At 40.4% G+C, this 25,313-nt stretch overlaps 1 protein-coding gene across 5 annotated transcripts in view; it reads left to right on the forward strand.

The window, feature by feature from the left end:
* CTNNA3 (catenin alpha 3) overlaps positions 1 to 25,313 on the forward strand; it is a 1,751,094-nt gene that overhangs the window by 1,122,395 nt on the left and 603,386 nt on the right. For 3 of the 5 annotated variants that reach the window (XM_033940460.1, XM_033940461.1, XM_033940463.1), the window contains one exon: positions 9,824 to 9,916. The exons of 1 other annotated variant lie outside the window; for it this stretch is intronic. In XM_033940460.1, coding sequence (XP_033796351.1) covers positions 9,824 to 9,916 — 93 coding nt within the window. Of the gene's footprint in view, positions 1 to 9,823; positions 9,917 to 10,133; positions 10,304 to 25,313 lie in introns of those variants that run through there. One more of the 5 variants, XM_033940465.1, reaches the window with a different exon arrangement.

Raw genomic sequence — 25,313 nt, forward strand, 5'->3', positions numbered from 1 at the left:
GGAACTATGTTTAAAAACTTTTGTATACCGCGCTCAGGCATATAACGCGCGAGGGGTATGCGCGGTACGTAAAATCACGTATAACGCGCGCGTTATATCCGCGAAAATACGGTAATTCAGATGTAGAGTGGGCAAGGGAGGAAGTGCAAGAGCCAATTTTATGTACAGTATGTGCTCTTAAGGCATGTTAGTTGACCACAATGTGAGCTAATAATGAGATCAAAACATACAAATACATGCAAAACATCCTATATGTTATGCAAATTGAATAATGCAGCTTGTATTTAACATTGCAAGCTATGTTATTAGTGGAAAGATAATGCCAGTTTTGAACTAGGGCTGTCTTTTCTCCCTTGTAGAATTGGGCCACTAATGTGTGACCTGAAGCTCCCTGGAAGCCCCTTAAAGCATCCAGTGCCAGCACACTAAGCCCCCCTCCATTATCCCATCATTAGTCAAATTTCCACCCCCCTTGACCATGCCCTATATTTAAATCACCATTCTGACATTTCTGACTTCGATATTCTGTGCGGAACTCAGAGCAGCATCTAGTGACACCTAAGTGAAGGCAACTACTGGTTCTTAACCACACCCACCTGAAAAATAGGCATAGTTAGGGGTGGAGAACAAGCCTGGTATGATTAGTTCAGGAAAACCAAGGCCTACTAGGAGGCCTAGCAACATCTAAGACAAGTTAGATGCTGTTAGGCGCGATTCTGTAAAAGGCACCTAGAGGTTAATTGATGGCTACGTCAAGCGGTACCTAGAAGTTAGGTTCTATTTATAGAATTAGGCCCTATATGTTCTTGCATTCATCTTTTGTAGATACCATGCACTCATGCAAACATTTGCATGCAAATATTTGCACACAACCTGCAAAAATGAAAGAACCTACAAATATGCCACATAAATCAGGGCATAGTGCATGAGAAAGTCCTGGGTTAAAATAAATTAAGCTTGATTTTTACTGTGCATAAGTAAAAGGACTCCTTAGTACTAAAATGTACAAAAAACAGGTTAAGTTCTGCTCTTGAAAGGCACAAAAGATTATTCAGATGAAAAAATATGTTTCGCTGTTCCTAAATCCCCATAGCACAATGCAGATTATTATTTAAATTTTTCAAAGTATTGCTGGCATACATTTCTACAGTTTTCAAGTATTCTTTAAAAATAAAGATCCTTTTTTCTATAATAGATCTCAAAAAAGTTACAATCAGAATCACCAGAAATTATGTTGGTCCTAATTGTAAAATAAAGAAATAAATAAATCTAAATATCAAACTGATCCTCAGTTGACTAAAATTTGGCCAGCAAAGTCACACAGGTTTCAAAGTCATTTTATGCTGTAATGGGTCAGTTGACTTTAGTGCCAAATTGCGATGATGGTTTTAATAATCTGGACATCTGTCTAGTGGAAATTGCACTGAAATCTTTACTTAAATTTCGCACAGGGTAACAGTCAGAATTCAAATGGTATTGGTTCTCAGGCAGAAGTGGCCTAATGCTAGACATATACCAGTGATCTACATTTGAATGGTTGTGTAAACCCATGCTAATCCTTTGAGCTGTGCATTGCCTTTAAAAATCCTAATGTCAAGTAGTTGCTGGATCCAGAGCTTAAAGCAGACTTTTAGCAACTTGTAGAGGTTTCTTTCAATTTGAACAAGAGTTTAGCTAGCCAAGGAATCCATCTGTTAACTGGGAATGTGTTTCTGATGACAGTTTGAAAATAGAGCCTGATTAAAAGCAAATTATCCATGCATTTATATTAATATTTTTCATCTTGTCACAGCAATGCTGGTAGAATAGAAAAATCAATGCTTATAACTAGGACAATATGCAAAGTACAATAAAATCCAGTGTTAGGTAATGTTATGATCAGAAGTATATTCAAATGTGCATTTTCCACAAATATCCATAAAGTTTAAGATATTCTTATTCAGAATGTAAAATAAAGTCTAAAAGAAGGAACTTAACTTTAAGGGCCCTTTTACTAAGCCCGAGCTATAGGGCCTCTTCTATTAAACTGTGCTAGCAGTTTCTAGCGTGGGGAGCCGCGTTGAATTCCTATGAGCGTCGGGAGCAGCACGGGCCATTCAGCGCGGCTCTCTGCGCTAAAAACTGCTAGAGCAGTTTACTAGAAGAGGGGGATAGTGCGGGGTTTTCCCATGTGTTGAGGCCACTTTATTTATTTATTTATTTAGTTAGTTACCCCCTTCCTTTACTAATGTGTAGTGCGGGTTTTTAGCGACGGCAGCAGCAGTAACTGCTCCGACACTTATAGAATTCCTATGAGCGTCAGAGTAGTTACCTCCGTTGCCGGTGCTAAAACACACACTGCACGTTAGTATAGGAGGGGGTTAGTTAGTTAGTTTTATATGCCATCCTCCCAGAAGAGTTCAAAACAGGTTACAAGTAAACATACATAATAAAGCATATTTATACAAAGTGATGGCAAACATGGCATGGCAGAACATTGTCTGACAAAGATGGCAAGAAAACATGATTTAAAAAAGCATGGCAAAAACATAACATGACAAAACATGGTATGGCGAGACAGTGAGCATAGTATGGCAAAACATAGAATGGTAAACATAATATTACAAGCATGGCTAACCTAGTATTGACACAACAGTATGACACATAGCATGATAAAACCTAGCATTTTAGACATGGAATGGCAAACATTGCATAGGAGATGTAGCATAACAGACATAGTATAGCATGATAGACATTGTATAGCAAATATAGGGGTCCTTTTATTAAGGCACACTAACCAATTTAGTGCACGCTATATGCTAAGCCACCCATAGAATATAATGGATTCCTTAGCATTTAGCACACGCCAATCTTTAGCATGCTAAATCAGTTAGTGCACCTTAATAAAAGGACCCCATAGTATGGAAGATATGACATATAGTATAGTAAAATGAGAGAGGAATGGTGCTAGCATGACAAAACATGACGGTTAACAATTTGGGTTGGTGCACTCTCATAGAGGGTCAAGGGAAGATGTGAGTTTTTATTGCCTTCCTGAAGTTCAGTAGACCTGCTAATGATCTTAAGTGGGTAGATAATTTGTTCCAGAGGTATGGTAGGTAGTATGAGTAAGATCTTTTCTGTGTAGTTTCAAGGTGGAAGGTGTGTCCTGAGGGCATGTGTAATTGTTTTTTTTTTTTTGCAAGCGAAGCGATCGATTTGGAATTCTATGAGCATCGGAGCTGCATTGGAGCATTTAGCTCTCCAGGCCATGGTAGAAACATCTATCATGGCTTAGTAAAAGGGGGAGGGGAGAGGGAGGTTATGTTAATGTTACTATTAGGAGTATCATAAAAAACTAAATTGTCCAAAAAAAACGCCTGTCAGCACATAAACATCCTAATCTCCAGGATATCCATGTGCCAATTTTTGAAATCATTTTCCTGGACATCTTGTGAAATGTTCTGTCAGCTGTACATCCAGAGTTCAAAGTGCATGTTAAGAGGCATATTATGGGTGGACTTTGGACATTTTAAACTTGGATGTCTTGCAGAGATAATCAAACATTTTCTAAGATGTCCTGGACGGAATTTGGACGTTTTGGGCTAGACTTATTTTGGAAACATCTAAGTGCCAGAAAGGTGCCCAAACTGAACAGGTGACCACTGGAGGGATTAAGTAATGACTTCCCACACTCCCACAGTGGTCATTGACCACCTTCATCCCACAAAGATCTGAATGAAACAGTACATATCTGTCTCTGGAACAGCAGCATCTGGTATGGGTAATCCTAGTAGAACATCACACAGGAGTCTTAAGTAGCCAGATTGATGAGTTAGTAAACTATAGAGAGGAATACCCAGACCCATAAACCACTCTGCTCATTACATTTATGATGGAAAGAATGAGCCCACCAAAACTTTACTATAATGCCATATAGGTGCCACCTGCAGTCATAAGGGCAATTGGGGTGGTAGACAGGTGGTAATTGTAGGTTTGGGGGGAGTTTTGGAAGGCTCAGAATAAATTAAAAGGGGTATATGGTGCAATGTATATCTGGCATACTTTATGTGAAGTTCACAGTAATATCTTCTAAGGTGTCCCACTGCTCTGTTGGCATGTCTGTGACCAGTCCATTAGAATGGCGGCCCCTTCATATATCTATACTAGTCTTTAAGCCCGTTACATTAACGGGTGCTAGAACATATGTGTGTGTGTGTGTCTGTCTTTATTTCTTTCTCTCTCTCTCCTTAGCCGCTTTCTTTCTTTCTGCCTTTCTTTTTCCTTGGCTGTCCTCTGTTCCTTTTTCTTCACCCCCCCTGTCCATCAGCATCTGTTTCCTTCTCCCCCTGTCCAGCAGTAGGCATCCCTTCCTTTTTTATCCCCCCTCCTCCTTCTTATCCCTATGATACTCTTACCTTGCTCTGTCCCTGATCAGAGGTTCCCGACAGCCGCCCAGTTGCACCCATTGGAAAAGTTCCCACTGCCGCATCCCGCACCTCTCCTGACGCGGCTCCTGCTGTCCTTTATGTCTATCTCTGTCCCTGGCCCCCTTTGCCTGTCTGTCTTTCTGTGTATCTCCCTGCCCCTGTGTCTTTCTTCTTTCTCCCTCTGTCTGTCTGTCCAAAACAGCATTCCATCCCCCTCCATTTCCCTCCCCCCACACCAGTTCCCTGTGCACTTGCCCCTGTGTCTTTCTTATTTTCTTTGTGTTTCCCTTCCTCTCTCTGTCTGTCTGTCCAAAGCAGCATTCCCTCCCCCTCCATTTCCCCCCCCCACCCGTTCCCTGTGCAGCAGCATTAGCGTTTCCTCTACCCCCCCCTTTCCGTTCCCGCGGTCCGGACTACAAACGTGATGATTCCAGCAGCGCTTGCATCAGTCTCCAGCAGTGTTCCCTCTAAGCGGGCGGGTGTTGTGAGCAAACTTTTTTCACTGTGAGCTAAAAATATCGGGCGCCAGCAAGTTATGAGCCAAATAAATATGTTGCTTTCTACCACAGAACTTCCTTACGTTTGTATGGAATCTATCCCCTTTCAACTTTAGAGAGTGCCCTCTCGTTCTCCCTGCCTTAGCTACTAAGTCTATTCCCTTCAGTACCTTGAATGTTTCTATCATGTCCCCTCTCAATCTCCTCTGCTCAAGGGAGAAGAGGCCCAGTTTCTCTAATCTTTCACTGTACGGCAACTCCTCCAGCCCCTTAACCATACGTGACAAAAAATCAATTCATGTAGCAAATGCTACATTTATCTTTTGGCATGGCCCATCATGTAGCAAATGCTATAACTGATGGGCCATGCCAAAAGATAAATATATATATACTAAAAAATAAAAAATAAAAATAAATATATACTAGGAGTAAAGGGGCATGCAATAAAGCTTTTAAGTAGTAGATTTAAAACAAACCTGGGAAAATATTTTTCATTCAACATGTAATTAAAAAAAGATTTGGATAATTTCCTTAAAAAATCTGCATGACATTATTAAGATGGACTTAGGAAAGCCCACTGCTTATTCCTAGAATAAACAGCATAAAATCTGTTTTACTCTTTTGCACTGTTGTGCTTTCAGCAAAATGTTTTAAACACAAAAACAGAAAATCACATGCACAGGCATTAGGTCACCCAGGCATCTAGAATTAGCAATCTTGCACAGCCAGCCTATGATTGACAGGAGCTGCCAAATCACATTGAAAAGGATGATAAGGAAGGCAGATAAGAGATGGTGGAAGGAAGACAAAACGAAAAGGCAAGAACAAAACTGAAGTAGAAACGAGCCAAACATACAGTATAGCATACAAAAAATGTATGTTTTCCTTTGGCTTCCAAAAACTGATTGGCATCCAAGTTCCCTAAAGTTTCACACAGTCATCTTCTAATAATGTCACCATATACAGTTGGCTTGCCAGAAATATGTTTAGGATGCCACTGCAACTCTACCAACAGCATATTAACTTAACAGTGTAGCTTCAAAATAACTGCATCTCTATCCTTCCCTCCCCCCTGTGGTTTTTAGCATATCTCTCTTCTCATTTCCTCCACTCAGATCTGATCATTCTCTGCTCTCTCTTCCCTTTTCTTCTCTGGTCTTCCTTCTCTATTTTCTGCCTCCATCTAAATTAAATTCTTTCTTACTATTTAGTCCCGTTTCCCTCTTTTCACTGTGTCTACACACAGCTTGTCACCCCTTTCCCTCACCCCTCCATTATCTTACTATTTTCTTCCCCCTTTATTTATCTCCTCCTTCCATCCAGTATGTGTTCTTTCCCCACTTCCATTCAGCATCTGCTCTCCCTTCTCAACTGACATCCATCTGCCTTCTGCTCTCTCTCCCTTCTTCTCACTTCCATCATCTGTCCCCTTCTCTCTCTCTCTCATCTCCTCCATTCCATCATCTGCCCCTTCTCTCTCTCTCTCTCTCTCCCCCCCCCAACTTCCATCATCTGCCCCCCTTCCCCTCACCTTTGTGGGTCACTTTCTTTCCCCTGAGGGTGGCTCATGTCACAGGGGAAGCTTTGGCCGAGCAGAACCGCTTGATTGACAGTGGAACTTACTTGATTGATGTCGATGCTGGGGCCCGTTGCCGTTTGAAGGAAAAAAAAAAAGGTGGAAAAAAGGAACCTGTAAAGGCGAGAGGAAGGGAAACCTCCAGGACAGCTGCTTTTTGCCCTCCTTCAGCGGCCCAAGAGTTCAGACCAGCAGCGGCAGCTGTGTATGCTTTTAACTTCGGCACAGAGCTGCCCCTAATCAATAGTTTAGCGCGGTTTCATGAGGCAGCCTCGGGGCCTTTGATAGCCGGCCCGCTTCGATGATGCGATGTGGGCCGGCCTAGCAAAGGCCCCGAGGCTGCCTTATGAAACCGCGCTAAACTATTGATTAGGGGCAGCTCTGTGCCGAAGTTAAAAGCATACACAGCTGCCGCTGCTGGTCTGGAGGTGCGGAGACAAGGCAGGAGGCAAACGCGGTGGAAGGCAGGAGTCCCGGCGAAGGCAGGAGTCCCGGCACAGCGACTGCAACAGGAAGTTGCAAGTCAGCTGACGCCGGCCTTTCGTTGCGGCGGGGACCGAATCCTTCGCGGACCGGCAAGATTTTGTTTGCGGGCCGGCGGTTGAAGAACTGTGCTCTACACTGTGTGCGCTGTGACGAGAAACTTGTGCGCTGCGAGGTAATATTTTGTGCGCCAGCACACCCCAGCGCAGCTTAGCGGGAACACTGCGTACGGTAGTGCTTCGGGTCCTTCTACTGCCCTGATTTACTCTGGCACGTCCCTGATGACATCATCAGAGACGCGGCAGAGCGAATCAGGGCAGTAGAAGGGCCCGAAGCAGCATGTGAAGACTGATGCACTTGCTGCTGGAATTGCCATTCGGGCCCGCAGGAAGAGAAGGGGGTGGGTGTCAAAGGAGGAACGGAGATCGGCGGCGGCAGGAGGAACGGAGATCGTCGTCTGGCTTCAGTCCGGCTTGTGGAGAGCAGGGAGGCTGTGGGGAAGAGAAGGGGTGGGTGGCAAAGGAGGAACGGAGATCGGCGGCGGCAGGAGGAACGGAGATCGTCGTCTGGCTGCGGTCGGGCTTGTGTAGAGCAGGGAGGCTGTGACGTACAAAGCGAGTAGGTGATGACGTAAAACCCATGCATGCGCACTCGTATTTTCGCGACGGATCAGGGAACACGTTTTTTTAGTGTGCATGCGCGGCCTATCATTTTATTATATTAGATAATGCTGATTTCAATGTGGTTGAAAATGGTGAATAAAGTTAGATGTCTTGGCTGTCTAGACATTTTGGCCACCAGGACATCCAAGTAGGTGATTTAAAAATTTAAAAAAAATATTTGGATGTCCTGTTCGAAAATGGACATTTCTGTGCTTCTGACTTTGGATGTTTAGCGGGAAATATCCAAGTCAGACTTAAATGTCCTTTTCAAAAATGGCCTTCCACATTTATTGGATCTTCTGTTTCTAGTTTACTGAGCCCTTTTTAGAGAGAGTTCAACTTATAATGATCAAGCTAGTATTTTTCCCTTGGTAAGTAATATGCTCATCCATGTAAATTAACATCAGTTTAAGACAAGATGTCAAATACTGGCTATATAATGTGAAGAGTTTACTTACTACGGATATAGCATTACCTCAATTATATCTCATCTATGTAGTCAAATTTCAGATGAACAGCATAGAAATCAATTTAGAAAATATATTTTTAAAATAGAGAATTGAATGTGTTTGGTGAAAAAACGTCCATCTGCCCCTTTATACCACTTTTTGGATGTTTTTCATTTTTGAAAATGAGCCCCTTTGTCATGTAAATATGAAATAAAGTATCATTTCTCTTTGAAATTGCACAGCCTCTTGGAGTCATAAAAAACAGACTTGGCACAGAGTTGAAAGAATTAATTAAAGAAGGATAATTCAGAATTAACTGGATGGCCAGTTTCCCTTTACCAGGCAGCTGTATAGACAGCGGGTGGTAAGGAGCTAGGATCAACAGGAATACTCTATGAACCGCTGTGTATGATAAATTCACTAATGCATTGTGAATATTGTGAGTTTTTATGTGAAGTTCACTGCATTGCCCTCTGAGGTGATCCACTGCTCTACTTAGATGTCTTGTGTGGCCAGTCTACTAAATATGCTGGCCCTTCCTACATCCCAATGGTTTGACTTTTATGTTTTTCTTTTGGATGTAGGTTTATTTTTTAATGGTTCAAAAAGATAGACACATATTTGAAAAATGGCTATTAAAAAAAAAAAGTATCCAATGGGACTGCAGTGAAATAACAAGTCAAAGAACAAAAGCAAAAACTGCAGTAATGATGTACAGGATATCAAGTCTTTATTGGACAAATATAAAAATAAAATCATAAAACAGTTTGAATCCAAAAGGACAGATAAGGCCGAGACCGACACGGTCCATGTTTCGAAGAAACACTCCTTCCTCAGGAGTCCTAGAATGTTTCAATACAAGAAAACCTGATGGATAACAACTGGATAAAAACTGGAATCAGCAGTGGATAGCTGAGCAGACGTAAAAGCTCCTACTGCTGATTCCAGTTGTTAACCAGTAGTTATCCATCAGGTTTTCTTATATTGACACATTTTAGGACCCCTGAGGAAGGAGTGTTCTTTTGAAACATGGACCGTGTCGGGTCCGGCCTTATCTGTCCTTTTGGATAAAAGGGCTCCTTTTACGAAGCTGCATTAGGGCATTAATTAACGCGCGGAATATCACGCGCTACATTGCAGTGTGCGTTAGACGTTAATGCCAGCATTGAGCTGGCATTAGTTCTAGCCGTGTAGCGTGTGGTAATATCCTGTGTGTGCTAAAAGCGCTAGCGCACCTTAGTAAAAGAGGCCCAAACTGTTTTATGATTTATTTTTATAATTGTCCAATAAAGACTTGGCATCCTGTACATTATTACTGCACTTTTTGCTTTTGTTCCTTTATTTTTTAAACCACAAAAAAACAAGACAGATGTTTTGCAGTTTTGAAATGTTTGGAACTTGATTTTTGGGCTTCATTTACAAAACGGCCAAACTCAGATTTGGATGTCAAGTTGAAAATGTCCCTCAAAATCATTCTTTACATTTTAAAAAAGGATAACCTTGGTCCAACTGATTCTGTCACTTTAAGGCAATGCTTCCCAATCTTTTTGTGACTGTGACTTAATCACATTATGCTTACGGGTCCTTTTACTAAGGTGCGACTATAATGGGTGCGTTAGCGTTTAACGCTTGCTAAATCAGTTAGTGTGCACTAAAATGCTTAGCGTGCCTTTGTATAAGAGGGGAATAGTTCATTTTAAATAAGCAGAACATACCAAATTTTGTTTTCTTCTTTTTTTTCACTAAGGTTGCTAATCTTGCCTGTTCACTCTCAACAAATGAAGAAGGAATAAAAATTGCTCAAATGGCAGCCAAACATTTAGAGACATTGTGCCCACAGGTATTGTAGCAATTTTATTTTAAAATGTATTCTGTGAGACTTATAATGTTCCTTATGTACTACTATCAAAACTGTAGGAATACACCGAGCCCCTTTTACTAAACTGTGGTAATCACTAGCACATTCTTACTGCAGGATGGCCTGAAGCATTGCGTGATCATTTTGCAATATGTTCACACAAACCACGTACTAAAAAATAACTTTTCTTTTTCTGCAGGGAGCCACGTCTGGGAGTGGAGAGTGAGCCTCTCTCTGTACTAATCAGTTAGCATGTCCACATGACTGCACATAAAGGCCCTGATTCTATAAACAGCACCTAAGACCTAGACACTGAGGAATGAGGCACATTTGTAGAATTGCATCTAGCATCGCCTAAACTAAAGCATTTTGGGGTCATTTTATTAAGGCGATGCTAACCAATTTAGGGCGTGCTTAAGATTAGCGTACACTAAATGCTAAGGCATCCATTATGCTCTATGGGTGCCTTAGCATTTAGCACACCTTAATAAAAGGACCCTTTTATCCCTTAGGCATCTTATGGGCCTATACACAGAACAGGCCCTTGATCTGCCCCTAACCGTGCTCCTTTTACAAAACCAACAAAGCATATTTTAGCACTGGCTGACACACTGAATCCTGTGTGCTGCTCTGATGTTCATGGGAACTCCATGAGCGTAGGAGCAGCTTGAAGCATTCAGCATGCTGACAGGCGCTAAAAACTGATTTTGTAGTTTTATAAAAGGGGGGTATAATTTCCTTAAAAGAAAAAATGATTTTTTTGCTAACTAAATTAACTTGATGCTCCATATTTAATAAATTATCTAGTTGAATGCCCAAAACTCTAGTTTGCATATCAAAGTATTTTTACTTTGACCAACTTAACTTTAGAGCGCTCTGAGGGTTTTGGGGGGGGAACCCTCCCACTTTACTTAGAAGTGTTGATGCTGCCATTGGGGGGGAAGTGTAATTTTTCCCTCTTTTTTAGGGAAAATTTACAGTGTCCTCTCTAAGGGCTCCTTTTACGAAGGTGCACTAGTGTTTTTAGCACGTGCTACAATGCCGCGCACGCTAACCCCACGCTACACAGAAAATACTAACGCCAGCTCTATGGAGGCATTAGCGTGTAGCACGCGGGGCAATATAGCGCGTGCTAAAACCGCTTGCGCACCTTCATAAAAGGAGCCCTAAATGGCGAGGTTCCCCCTACCTCCAATGGCAGCAGCAACACTTTTAAGTAAAGGTTCCCCTCCAAAAAACCCTCGGAGAGCTTTAAAGTTAAGTTTTAATTTGATGTGCTGATGTCCTGTGCACATTTGTCCAAGTGGCTTTGTTGGCACACGATTGTCCCGCGCGCTTTTGACATGTCACCTCCAAACCAGATCCCAAGTGCCCAGCAGATCCCAAGTATGTATCTCATTTTTGGTAAATCCATTCATGACACTTAAGTTACAAGCCAAAGTGAGACTGAATGAATTCTAATGTTTTCATGGGGGTAGGCAATTTCATTCCCCAAGAGCCCCGGGCAACTCAGGTTGTCAGGATATCCACAATGAATATGCAGGTGATAGATTTGCATGCATTGTCTCCTTGGTATGCAAATCTATTTCCTGCCTATTCAATGTAGATATCCTGAAAATGTGACCTGCCTGGGGCTCTTAAGGGCCAGAGTCACCTACTATTGGTTTCTAATCGGGCTTTTTGGAAACATGCATTAGATTGTGTTTTAATTGTTCTTATTTGAAGCTATCCTTGCAAGCTTTATTGCATGAAAGCCTGTTTTTATTTTTGCTATTTAGCATAGAATGGACATGCCTTTTATTTTGCTGCCGTTTTCATTCAGAACATCTTAATTGCCCACTCTGTCTACTTTCTTTCACAGAAAGGCAGTTCTTTTATATATTCTTGCTGTATTTATGCATGCGTGGGTGTTTTTGTTGTAGGGGTGCTGGAAATGAAGATTAATGGAACTGGAGTTTTTTTCATGCTCACTTTTACTGTCTTTTGTTTTTGGTACCATCCTAATAAACATACCAGTTTTATCACCATACTGCGTGTGTAGGTGGCACACTTTGTAATATCTGTAATTAATTTCTTCCCATATCCTTCTGTAAGGGCAGGGACTTTGAACAAAACAATAAATTCCATCTGTTCTTATCTATGGGGCCCTTTTACTAAACCAAGGTAAACGTTAGCAGATGCTTACTGAAGTTTAAAACGGCTTACCATGCGCCGCACTCAGGCATGCTAACCACATGATAAAAGATTTTTAAAATTTTTGTAGGATGGGGCATTCCTGCGCTAATCATATAATGATAATATAATACATAATGATATAGCCTTCAATCCTTAACCCTATTCCTCTGCCCTCCAACCCAGCCAGCTGATTAACCGTTCTCCTTAACTGTATCCATGACATCCTGTTTGTCTAACTTGCCTGTTTAGATTGTAAACTCTTTCAAGCAGGGATTTTCTTCTTCTTTGTGACTGTGCAGTACTGCATACGTCTAGTAGTGCTATAGAAATAATTAATAGTAGTACTAATCAATTGGGCCCATATTCTATAATTGCTGCTTTAAGTTGGGCACCAGTAGGCACCCTACCAGTGCCTAACAAGTTGGAAATGCTATTTTTTTTTTAAAAAATATTTATTTATTTAAAACATTTATAATCCGCTTTTTTATTTATTTATTTATTTTTTTACCAAAGTGGCTCACAATTCACATACACAGCTTATAATACATACAGTCTTACTTGACCAAGTACACAACAGGTAAAAAACAGAAGTCAGGTATACAAACACTATCGCATGAGTGTCTTAATGATGGTAATGTAATCTTTGTTGAGAAGTGGAGAGCTAACAAAAAAACACCTCTACAAAAAGATAAGTTTTGAGCCATTTTCTGAATTGCAACAGATTATCGCAAAACCACAGGGTGCCAGTCGTAGCGTTCCACAGAATGAGCCCATCCATAGAAAAGCAGAATTTTTCAGTTCGCACATATCGAACGTTGTTCAATTTCCCTATATCAAGCAACATACGCTTTTCAGATCTCAGTGCCCTGGATGGTTTGTTCCACAACAGGCATTTAGCCGGATAATCTGGCAGTTTATCATAGGTGCCTTGTTGAATAAGTTTTAAGATTTTAAACTGAACACAAAAAGATATTGGTAACCAATGTAATTTGCTTAAGATGGGAGAAATGTGCTCAAAACGAGATACTCCCGTCAATATCCAGGCTGCTGAGTTCTGTATGTAGGTGCCTACTGGTGCTATATAGAACAGCACCTGCATCACACCTACAGAGGCGCTTTATGATGCCTAACACCACTGTAGGCGTGGCTAATGCCAGAAGTGGTACTAGGTGTCATATAGCGCCTCCTTGGGTGTGATTCACGTGTAGGGTAGGTGTCAGAAATATAGGCCTTGAAAACCCTGGCCTATATTTCTGGCGTCTACCTTTCCGTAAGCCGTGATTCTAGAAACGGTGCAGTCGTGTGATTGACATGCAATTGGCGTCCATTTTTAAGGTGATCGCAGGCACCAGCGCCGTTTATAGATTCTGGGCCTTAGCGCTTCTGCATTACCATGCCATATGAGCCCTTACCACTTATAAAATAGTGTCAGTAAGTGCTCACGTGGTAATTCTTTTTAATGTATGCATACTAATGGCACCATTAGTGCATGAACATTAATAAAAAAATAATAATAACATGGGCCACTTTTCAGTTGGATAATTTATCAATTTGTGCTACTGTTAAGCTGGGTTATTTTACCACAAACTGTGCTATTTTAGCACAGAGTCCCCTTTTATTCAGAAACCTTGTGCTAAAATTGTGGTAAAATAACTGTCTTAACTGTAGCACACATTAATGAATTCCCCCCTTAGTGCACAGGAAAACCCACATAAGGGACTGCTAAGGCCACCTTTTACAGCAGCTTAAAGAAACCCTATGTTTGGTTATATTTCTTCAGTAAAATTTAAATTTGGTGTAGTTATTCTTTTGGTGGTTTGATCAGAGGTTACCCAAAATAACTGTTCAAAAACTGGTGAATAAACAAGGTACTGTTGGACAAGGGTGTCAGATACTCCAAGGCCCTAACTTGACATCTTTACAGGAAGGCAACCTCCCCATCTACCTCAAGTCGCCAAAAGAATCTTGGTTCACTCCAAGGGGTATATATTATAAAAACATCTTTAGTAGATACATTTCTTCAGTTTCTTAAAGTTTCAAGGTTCAAGTTTATTTAAAATTTCTTATACCGCCCAATCAAGCCTTCTAGGCGGTGTACAAAAATGCCAAAACAATGCGCCAATTAAAATACAATTTAACCAAAAACAAACCAGGGGAAATGACATTTTTTAAAGACCGATGAATGGGAACAAAAGGGAAGAAGCCATTCTGTTCTATTAATATTATGTTATGTCTCATTTTTATATCATGATTGCCAATTTATGATACACCTAGGATTGTAAAGATAGGTGGAATCCAAATAAATAAATAAATCATGGGGTAAATAGTCAGATGGTGGTGGTCAATGGGGGGGAGGGGGGTTGGCCACCATTATAATTTTGGCTGGATATTTAATGTGAACCTACTCATTGTCATTTTTATGTTTGAGTGTCAGTTCAATGCTTGACCATGTTTGGGCACTGACATTGAATATCCAGGTTTGTGTGGCTAGCTATCCTTTATTTGTTTATCTGCAATATTTGACACTTTACTGCCTAAGTTAAAACAGAGGCCTTATCCTCTTTCCTGCCCCCTACACTGTCCTCCCCCCTTCACTGCTTAATAGTTCATCTTCTTTTCTCTTACCTTCCCCAATGTTCTCATCCTCCTTCCTTTACCTCACTCATTGGTTTGCTCTGTTTCTTTTCTCTTACCTTCCCCAATGTTCTCATCCTCCTTCCTCTACCTCACTCATTGGTTTGCTCTGTTTCTTTTCTCTTACCTTCCCCAATGTTCTCATCCTCCTTCCTCTACCTCACTCATTGGTTTGCTCTGTTTCTTTTCTCTTACCTGCCTGCCTTTCCTGAGTCTCATTAGTGCAAAGTAATACCAGGCCCACTAGTCTTTCTTGACTGTACAAAAGCTACAAGACCTACCTCAAAAGTGACAGAAGAGGAGGAGGGTGGATCCATCCAGGGACTTTGTGGTTTCAGCTGTGACTTCTTTTTGCCATAGCATTTGAGTGAAAAGTTGCAACAGCCATTACCACTTTGAGCAGAGTAAGTCATTTGGGGGGGGGGGGGTCTTTTACCAAGGCGCTAGACAATTTAGCGTGCGCTAAATATTAGCACACACTAAATGCTAATGCTAAATTGGCTAGCGCACCTTAGTAAAAGACCCCCTTTGTTTGGATAACAGTAAAAGCAGTGTATCAAGTAGAGAATGATATGGGACCAAATTTGTCCCCGTCCCCGCAGGAACTAAATTGCCCTATCCCGTCCCCACGAGTTTTGTCGCTGTCCCTGCCCCATTCCTGTAAGCTCTGCCTTAACTGCACAAGCCTCGAACACTTATGATTTTAAAGTATTGTGCAGATGAGGACGGAGCTTGCAGGAATGGAGCAGGGACAGGAAAAAAAATTGTGGGGATGGAATGGGAAAATGAGTTCCCGCAGGGACAATGAAAAATTTGTCCTCATGTCATTCTCCAGCTGGGTGAGGCAACTGACAACAATACAATAGCTAATCATGACTTTATCTTCACACTCTATATAGATGTTCTCATACCATTTAGAAAGGTTTAAGGATGAAGTTTTTCCTTGCTAACACTGTTTGTTCATGTCTTTAGAGATACTGGGTTTTCTCCTTTTGGGCAGTCACCTCTTTCTCTTTGTCGCTACTATCTGATGGTGAGGTGGGTTATGGATTAGCCATCTCACTGGGATGCTTCCTGTAAATCAGGCCAGGTTATAAAAGATACATGGGATAGGAAAATGTCATGTGCCTCCGAGAAGTGGCAGAGGATTTGCCCCCTAGATCTGGCCAGGTACCTGAAGCATTGTTCTTGTTTTGTTTAACACGCCAAAAATCATTTTAATGATATAACACAGTGTTTCCCAATCCTGTCCTGGAGGACCACCATCTAGTCAGGTTTTAAGGCTAGCCTTAATGAATATGCATGAGGCAGATTTGCATGCTCGTCACCTCCATTATATGCAAATCTCTCTCATGCATATTCATTAGGGCTAGCCTGAAAACCCAACTGGCTGGTGGTCCTCCAGGACAGGGTTGGGAACCACTGATTTAACATGTCTGTGTTAAACCATGGTTTAGCTGTTCTCCGAACAATACACTAACAACAGTATAAAGAAGAGAAAGGGGTATGGATGTGGCAAAGATGAAGTGGAATTATTAAAAATCAGTTAAGTGTCTTTTGTGGTAGGTTTAGAAGCTTACAGTACAATCAATACCGGGGAAAAGTCCTTGCCTCAGCTCTTGTAGCTTCACAGTGTAGGTTCTCCACTGGGAGAAAAGATTACCTTTCAGGGACAGTCATTAGGGGCTTTTGTTTAGTTTCACATGTTTACAGGAATTTTCATTGTGTGTATATGTTTGTTTATTGGTGGTGGGAGGGTACACTATCATGCATAGTGCCCACTCTTAAGAAGTCTATATTATTTGACAGACACAGGAAAAAACCCAAACAATTTTTTTCCTGTCAATTTGGGCTGAAAAACATGGGAAATGTTGACATTTTCCATGTAATTTCAAATAAATGCATGTCCCTTCTGGTCCGTGTTCAGTGTTGGTGCTCTGACCCAATATATTTCTATCCTGTGACATCCTGAATGCAAATTGAATCAGTAAATATAGTGAATCTGCGTACTCTTGTTCACTCAGTTGAGTTCCTCACAGTTTCTTCCAGGACTTCAAGGCTGGTTCTATGTTGAATCTAATAATAATAATTTTTTATTATAATATTCCTGCTATCTAAAAAGGATTCCCCTTTATACTTGGCCAAAAGGTAATTCATGCAATGGATTTAGTAAAAGTTACAGGGCATTCCTGCATTGCTATTTACGATATCCTCTGTAATTTTTCTGAATACTGCAATACCCTCCAATAGAGCTCCTCTTTCAAGTCGGTCTTGTCAAGCCTTCTTTATAATAGCAATTATATAATGCCAAGATAACATCTGTGTCCTTCAGTACCACTCTTTGCTTTATAAATGCTACACTTATTCCGTGCTAGTAGCTACCGTTTGACTTAGAATCACTACAGTAGCTTGCTATTTATTATCAATCCCACTTCTTTCCCCTAGGTTGGCTAATGCACTGATTGAATAAGTTTATGTTGTAGATGTCTGTTCTGGGGGGCTAAAAGCATTGTTCTCATTACATTTTTCTTCTCCTTCTGGATGTCAAGACTCTTTCGTAGAACTGCAACCTGTACATGCACAATAAATTGTATCAACATGTTATCATTTTAAAGTCACATTAAGTCCTTTCCCTGTACCAGGTCATTTATAAATAGATTAACTTGACTGCAACCCTTGAGCACAGTAGTTGTCATGCAATACCATTTCCTTTAGTTTCATTTGACATCCCACTGAATTCTGACTTGATTTAAAAGATAAATGAATCAGTGCTTGGAATTTATTTTCTTTTTTGCTACTAAATTGATGTGTGGTCTTCATGATAAGGCATATGGGGACAGACTTAAAGATCTCAATCTGTATACTTTGGAGGAAAGGCGGAAGAGGGGAGATACGTTTAAATACCTACGCAATATAAATGCGCATGAGTCGAGTCTCTTTCATTTGAAAGGAAACTCTGCAATGAGTGGGCATAGGATGAAGTTAAGAGGTGATGAGCTCCTGAGTAATCTGAGGAAATACTTTTTTACGGAAAGGGTGGTAGTTGCGTGGAACAGTCTCCCAGAAGAGGTAGTAGAGACTGTGTCTGAATTCAAGAGGTCCTGGGATAGGCACGTGGGATCTCTCAGAGAGAGAAAGAGAGAATATCTGTCTGCTGTCTCCGGATAACACCTGTTAAGGAAGTAACAATGCTTTTTTTGTACTCTGAAAATATATTTGAAAAATGTGCCACGTGCTTAATAAACCGAAACAAATCAACCAGAACTAGGAGAACTCAGACCCCATTTATTCACCCTAATCAAAGGAACACAGCTAAAGAAAATGTACGACAGACTACTAGTAACACAAGCAGCAAAAATAGACCACCACCTCAAAAACATACTGACAACTACGTCTGACTACAAAATATTCCGAAGGTAAATTAAAACCCTGCTATTCAGAAAATTTATCAAGAAAAACTAAAACAGCTTATTGTTCCCAATCCTGTAATTTTCCAAATAATCTCTCAACCCTGTATTGTTCCCAATACAGTAATTTTCCAAGCAATCTCTCAACCATGTAATTAGCACCGTTTCCTGTAATCTTTCCTGGAAATGTCCAGTTATCTTCTGTAATCCGCCTACAACTGCAAGGTATAAGCGAAATAGAAGTCGCTAATGTAATGTAATGTAATAATGGTTACTGCAGATGAGCAGACTAGATGGGCCATTTGACCTTTATCTGCCATCATCTTTCTATGACATAACCAACTTAAATTTTGGTGCCACACAAAAATGCCTTTCAGAAAGAGTCGGATTTGATCTCCATAAAAATTATCTTTATACAGACAATTCCCACCTCCAGCTACATATTTTGGCATTCTTAAATTCACGAGAGAAACCTTCATGCCACATATCACCAATCATGTACTGTATATGAGAACTGATTTGATTCCTTCTTCCTGTTTTATTTCCCCCTGTCTATTTTCATTCATCAGGTCCATTCATTTATCTTTTTTTTTTCCTTCTCATTTCACAAGGTATAATTGAGAGAATGCCCGACCTAGTTTTGTATGTCCCCTGTTTTTCCTATTTTCTTTACCTCTCCTTTACCATATTTCAGTCCTAGAGGCAGACATACTAAACTGCACAATCACTTTAGAAAAGTGGAAAAATTATGCAAAATATGTACAAATGTGAAAAATAAGCCAACATTTTAGTATTTAGAGCAATTTTCTGCACAAGACCCAAATTTGTAAAGTGACTTTGCAGAGTGCCCTTCTAATCATAAATTAACTTTCAGGCATTACACTTGAATATATACAGCATATTCAGATTCTCTACTAATGAATTGCTGCAATATCAAAGCATAGTAACCAGCTCATTAATGCTCAATTTAGCAAAAATAGGTATATTTGTGGTTGTAGGCTTATGAAGTTTGTTGCCTGGCAAAAGTTTTCAAAAGGTCTACAAGGCCCATGTCAGAACCCATCCCCACCTCCTGAATCCTCATTGGATCAGTAGGCTTCCTTGTTTCTCAATGGTGAAAAAGTTTTTGTTTAAAAAAAAACAAAAAAAAAACCTTACCCATTTTAGTCCCACCCCATTACAAAAGAGATCCCAAAGACTTTTTTACCTTACCTCAATAGAAGTTTATTCCAAAGCACACTGATATCTCTATGTTAGACCATGTTAGAGCAGCAATTTGTTCAGTTACTGAGCAAATACAGTCCTGCCTTGACTCTGCTTCCTGCAGTCCATCCTGGGCAATCAGCAGTCTCCCGCGAGGTCAAGTCCCTGCCTTTGTCTCGAGCTGAGTCTACACACTCTATGCAAGGAGTCGAGTCTTTGCGAGTGTCTCGACAGGAATCCTCACGCTCCATACAAGGAACCGAGTCTTTGGGAGTGCTTCGAGATTCTTCGATCCAAACCACTGAGTCTATGTGGTTTCGATCTATAGCTTCTAGCCCTATATCTAGACAGTTGGCCCGCTCCTCTCTTTCCCCTCTTCAACGGTTCTCTTGTCCCATCCCCCTCTTGTTGACTAATCCCCTAACTTCTCTCAACTTGTACTTCTTTAATCTTTTGTAAACCGCATAGAACTTAACGGTACTGCGGTATATAAACTGTTATTATTATTATTATGGGGCAAGAAAAAGTCTAGCTTATTCCTGCCCCACTGGCATCATCTTAGAAAATGGTGATGACTGACTTCTAGAGGTGTCAGCCAGTATATTTTACTGAGAATCATTTTTGCTCCCCACCAGGATAGGGTTTAAATAACTTGCAATTTCTAAACATATTTTCACTGCTAGAGGGTAGAGGTAATAAACAGCTCATTGGTTTCCAAACCTGGTCCTGGAGGCACCCCAGTCAGTCAGGTTTTCAAGATATCTAGTGGAGGCAGTGCATGCAGATCTCTTTCATTAATATTCATTGTGGATACCCTAAAAACCTAACTGGCTGGGGTACTTCCAGGACCAGATTTAGGAACCACAAAAGGAGCTCACTAGCCCTCCATATAATTGAATTTTATGGGGGAGGGAGAGACCTCTGACATAGGTACAAGGGATTTTATTTAATGTTTGAGCAAAAATATAAAATGTTGGCACAAAAAATAAATATATTCAAATATGCAGTTTAGGCCAAATATATATTTAAATATATCTAATGAATATTCAACACAATTATTTTGAAAATCATACAAGTTGTCAGGACCTAAGGGTCAATTTTGAGATCTATTGTGCTGAAAGCCCAACTAGTATATTTTAATATTAATGCACCAAAGTGCTATATAGTTGCTTAAAAATGTAATAGGCCAATATTTAGAAAATGCTGAGCTTCTAAATTTCAGCCCCCCTCTTCCCCTTTACAAAACCAAAGCAAGGCTTTTAGCACCGGCAACGGTGGTAATAGCTCTGACGCTCATTCCTATGAGCGTTAGAGTTGTTACCGCCACAGCAGGTACTAAAAACCATACTACAGTTTTATAAAAGGGGGGGGGGGGGGGCTAGGCTCAAATTTGTGACCTATTTTCAGCCAAATTTAGGAGCATAAATTTTTAATCTTAATTCAGGAGCTTAAAAATTATGCTCATAAATTTAAACCGGCTATTCATAGATTTGTGCTAAGCTCCCAAATTCTTTTTCCTACCCTAAATCTGACCATTACCACCTTCTTTTTATGCTCCTAAATGTAAGAGTTTAGAGACATTTGTTGCAGTACAAAGTGATCTTAGCACACCTTTTATGTGGGTCTTTCCTGCTTGCTAAGGCTACGCTTACTGCAGCCATGATAATGCCTTTTTTGTACTGATGCTGGCATTAGCACATGGTTAAATTTACCAAGTGAGCCATTACCATCATCCATTTTATGGGTGGTAAAGGCTCTTGTCCTATCTGTGTGCTAACCAGTTAGCACACAGTAATGTAGCTGTGGTAACTGATTTGTGCTGGAACACTCAGAATCTGTCTCCTGGAATGTTCCCTGGAAAAAAAAAAGAATTTTTTTTAGCATGCGGTAAGTGTGCTCACATCTGGAAGTTACCACAGAATACCCAGGTATGCCATTTTAAGCTGTGTAGCTTAGTAAAAGAGCTCCTTAGTGAAATTTTGAGAAAAAATGTAGGGACTCAGTCCTAATACATTATCAAAAGAGGCCAAGTTAGGAACGATAACTTTTTAGGGGCATAAATCCTTTGAATATCAGGCCTAATGATTCTATAATGATTAATATGTGGAAATGCATGTGATTTATCTACAGCAGGGGTGTCAAAGTTCCTCCTCGAGGGTCGCAATCCAGTCGAGTTTTCAGGAGTTCCCCCAATGAATATACATGAGATCTATTTGTATGCACAGCTTTCATTTTATGCTAATAGATCTCATGCTTATTCATTGGGGAAATCCTGAAAACCCGACTGGATTGTGGCTCTCGAGGAGGGACTTTGACACCCCTGATCTACAGGGTGAGGCAAAAAAATAAGAAAAAAAAGTAACTGCCCTGGAAGTGTTTTTGTTTGTTTTTGCTGTTTCTCAGCAACCGTTTGGAATTTCAAAGTGAAATTTTACAGCTTTATTTGTTGTTATTTACGTTTATGTGGCAAGTGGAAATTGAATTATCTTTAACCACAGTAAAGTTACAGTTTAGTTTAACCACACAGCAATTTTTGCATGTTTGCACAGTAAAACCATCATTATTTGGAAACAAATGAAGTACTAGATTACTGTTGACGACATCAGTGATATAGACTTTTGCCTGGGGAGCAATGTTGGAGACCTATCACATGCTCCACTCGAAGTTGCAAACAATACCTGACTTCAAGGAAGTACTGCAGCTGATCTTGTACAGCCTGCTACAGGAACCGATTGACAAGGCTGTTAAGAACGTCCCAAAGCGACTGGAGGCGCTAAGGTTAGGTGGAAGCTTTGGTCATTCACAGTGAGTGCAAAATTTTAGCACATTGTTAATTGTAGCATTTGAATGATGTTATTTTTCTTGGTTTTAGCTTGAACATTTTAAAAGTGCAAACATTGCTAAGCAGTAATACTAAAATATTAGTAACATCAACTTAGCTTAAGGTAATTAAATGGTAATGGTAAGAGCGGATAGCGTAGCTCATTTTAAGAAAGGTTTGGACAATTTCCTGGAGGAAAAGTCCATAATCTGTTACTAAGAAAGACATGGAGAAAGTCACTGCTTGCCCTGAATTGGTAGCATGGAATATTGCTACTCCTTGGGTTTTGGCCAGGTACTAGTGACCTGGATTGGCCACCTTGAGAACAGGCTACTGGGCTTGATGGACCATTGGTCTGACCCAGTAAGGCTATTCTTATGCCTAATAAGTACATAAAATTTCTCATTAAAATTCAAAATGCTTGCTGAGAAAATGGCAAAAAAACTCTAGGGGAGTAACTTTTTTGCCTCACCCTGTATTTATTAAATGTTTGCATACCCAGGGCCAGCCCATGGACATTTAAAACCCTAGGAGAAACTTCAGCTATATGTCTCCCTTCATCAAGGGGCTTGTGCCTTTCCCTTCCTAACCTTCCTTAGTCCAATATTTCCCCTCCTATAGTGTCCTGCATTCAACCCCTGCCCCTTCCCCAGCATCTCTCTCCTTCCCTACCTACCCCCATGATGTCTAGCATCTTTTACCATCTCTATTTCCCCACATCATGGTACCCATTATTTCTCTCCTCCCCCTATCTTCTCCCTTTGTGGTGTCTAACATCTCTCCCCTTCCCACCACTCCGTGTAGAATCCAACTTATTTTTCTTTATCTAGCACTTCTGCCCTTTTTATTAGGATTTATTATTAGGATTTTATATACCGCCTATCAAGGTTATCTAAGCGGTTTTACAATCAGGTACTCAAGCATTTTCCCTCTCTGTCCCGGTGGGCTCACAATCTAGCTAATGTACCTGGGGCTATGGAGGACTGAGTGACTTGCCCAGGGTCACAAGGAGCAGCGCGGGGTTTGAACCCACAACCCCAGGGTGCTGAGGCTGTAGATCCAACCACTGCGCCACACACTTTTCTGTGGTATCCAGCATATTTCTTTTTCTCTACCTCTCCTCAGAGAAGTGCAACCAGAATGATTAATGGGACAGAATGACTCTCATGAATAAAGGGTAGAGACAGTAGGGCTCTTGAGCTTGGTGAAGAGACAACTGAGGAGAATTATGATAAAGACTGAGTGGTTTGGACTGAGGCACACAAAATAATACATGTATAATCTAAAAAAATGTTTTCATTCAATGCATGTGTAAGTTTTGGAACTTGGTAGAGGATGTGATATAATCAGTTAATGTAGCTATGTTTAAAAAAGGTTTGGACAAACTCTGGGAAGTAGAAACCATAAACTATTAAGATTGTCTGATGGTGGGTCAGGTGTATGTTGGTTTTCTAAGCTAGATATAGGTACTTTTTATCATGTTTTTATACTTGAAATCTTATTGGGAATTGGTATGGAAGAAGGTACAGGGTATTTTTGATAAACAAGTTGAACTTATAAAATAATTACTCGTACGATCAGTGGCTTTGTCTTCTTTGCTGTGTAAAAAAAGCAAGGCAAGATTATTTGATGTGCTTTTGGGTTTGGCAATTCGGCACATCTTATCTGTATGGAAAGATAATGTTGCTTTGTCAGTGACTGCTCGGTGGATTGGGGTTTGCCTAACACAGAAATACGAGGAGATAATTGCTGTTCAAAAATGTCTGGTTATCCAGTTCTTTAAACTTTGGGCTCCTTTAGATGCTTACTGTTTGTAAACTGATTTTTCAATTTAATGTTTGTATCATTATTTTACTGGATTTTTATTCTATTCTGATTGTTGGTTTGGTTTTTTTTGGGTGTAGGGCAGTGGTCTCAAATTCAAACCCTTTGCAGGGCCACATTTTGGATTTGTCGGTACTTGGAGGGCCTCAGAAAAAATAGTTAATGTCTTATTCAAGAAATGACAATTTTGCATGAGGTAAAACTCTTTATAGTTTATAAATCTTTCCTTTTAGCTAAGACTTAATAATAATATTGTAATTTATAGCTAAAGAGACATATAATCAAGAAACGGTTTTATTTTACTTTTGTGATTATGATAAACATACCGAGGGCCTCAAAATAGTACCTAGCAGGCCGCATGTGGCCCCCGGGCCGCCAGTTTGAGATCACTGGTGTAGGGGGATGTTATAAGAATAGGGGATGGGTGTATTGTATTTAAAGCTAATAAAGATATTTATCTAGTAAGACAGACTCAGGGAAAACCACTGATTATCCCTGGTGTAAAGTAGCATAAAATCTTACTGCTCTTTGGGATCCTGCTGGATACTTGTGACCTGGATTGGCAATTGTTATATCCTAGGCTAAATGGATCTTTGGCCTGATTAATAATCTTTAGTTAATTTTCCATTTCATACTAAAGCAGAGCTTAGGTACTCTAACCACTAGCACTCAAACACGATCTCTCAGCTATTCAGCACCCTACAATAAAGTTTTCTTTAGAGCATATGTTTTCGTATTTATAGATCACCTCATTGACCCTGTGAATGATTTCCTTATGGGCTTCAACATATGGAAGAATCAAGACACACAGAGGGCAATTTTTAAACTCTGTGGGCAGCTTGCAAGTCTGCAGTTATTTTGTATCCAAAAAACCTGCAGGCCAGTTTTTAAAGGGAGAACTCCCCAGAGAGTTAGTGTTATTTCAAACTGTGTAATGAATAACAGAGTCTTCTTTTTCCAGGGATGGACTTTTATTGTTAACTCCCCAGTTCTCTGTTTGTTAGGTTCCTAATAATCCAATGCGCATGTAGTGAAGAAGACTTAAATTCCCTGGAGACACCTTTGATCAACATCATTCATGTGTACCTTGGCACCTGTTATGTTTGTCCTCTGTCATCGGGGACCAATTGCTCTTTGAGCACTTTATATAGTTACAGAAAGCACAGCCCAAAAATGATAGAGGCAATTTGATGGATGCCCGGAGATTTAGTAATGATTCTAAGGTTTAAATGACAGTTCCAAATGAAAAGAGTCAGACACCTATGCATAACTGATTTAAAATAGATTCAGGCACACTCGGATAGATTAGTCTAGG

Source organism: Geotrypetes seraphini, chromosome 4, assembly GCF_902459505.1.
Source record: "Geotrypetes seraphini chromosome 4, aGeoSer1.1, whole genome shotgun sequence".
Lineage (NCBI taxonomy): Eukaryota > Metazoa > Chordata > Amphibia > Gymnophiona > Dermophiidae > Geotrypetes > Geotrypetes seraphini.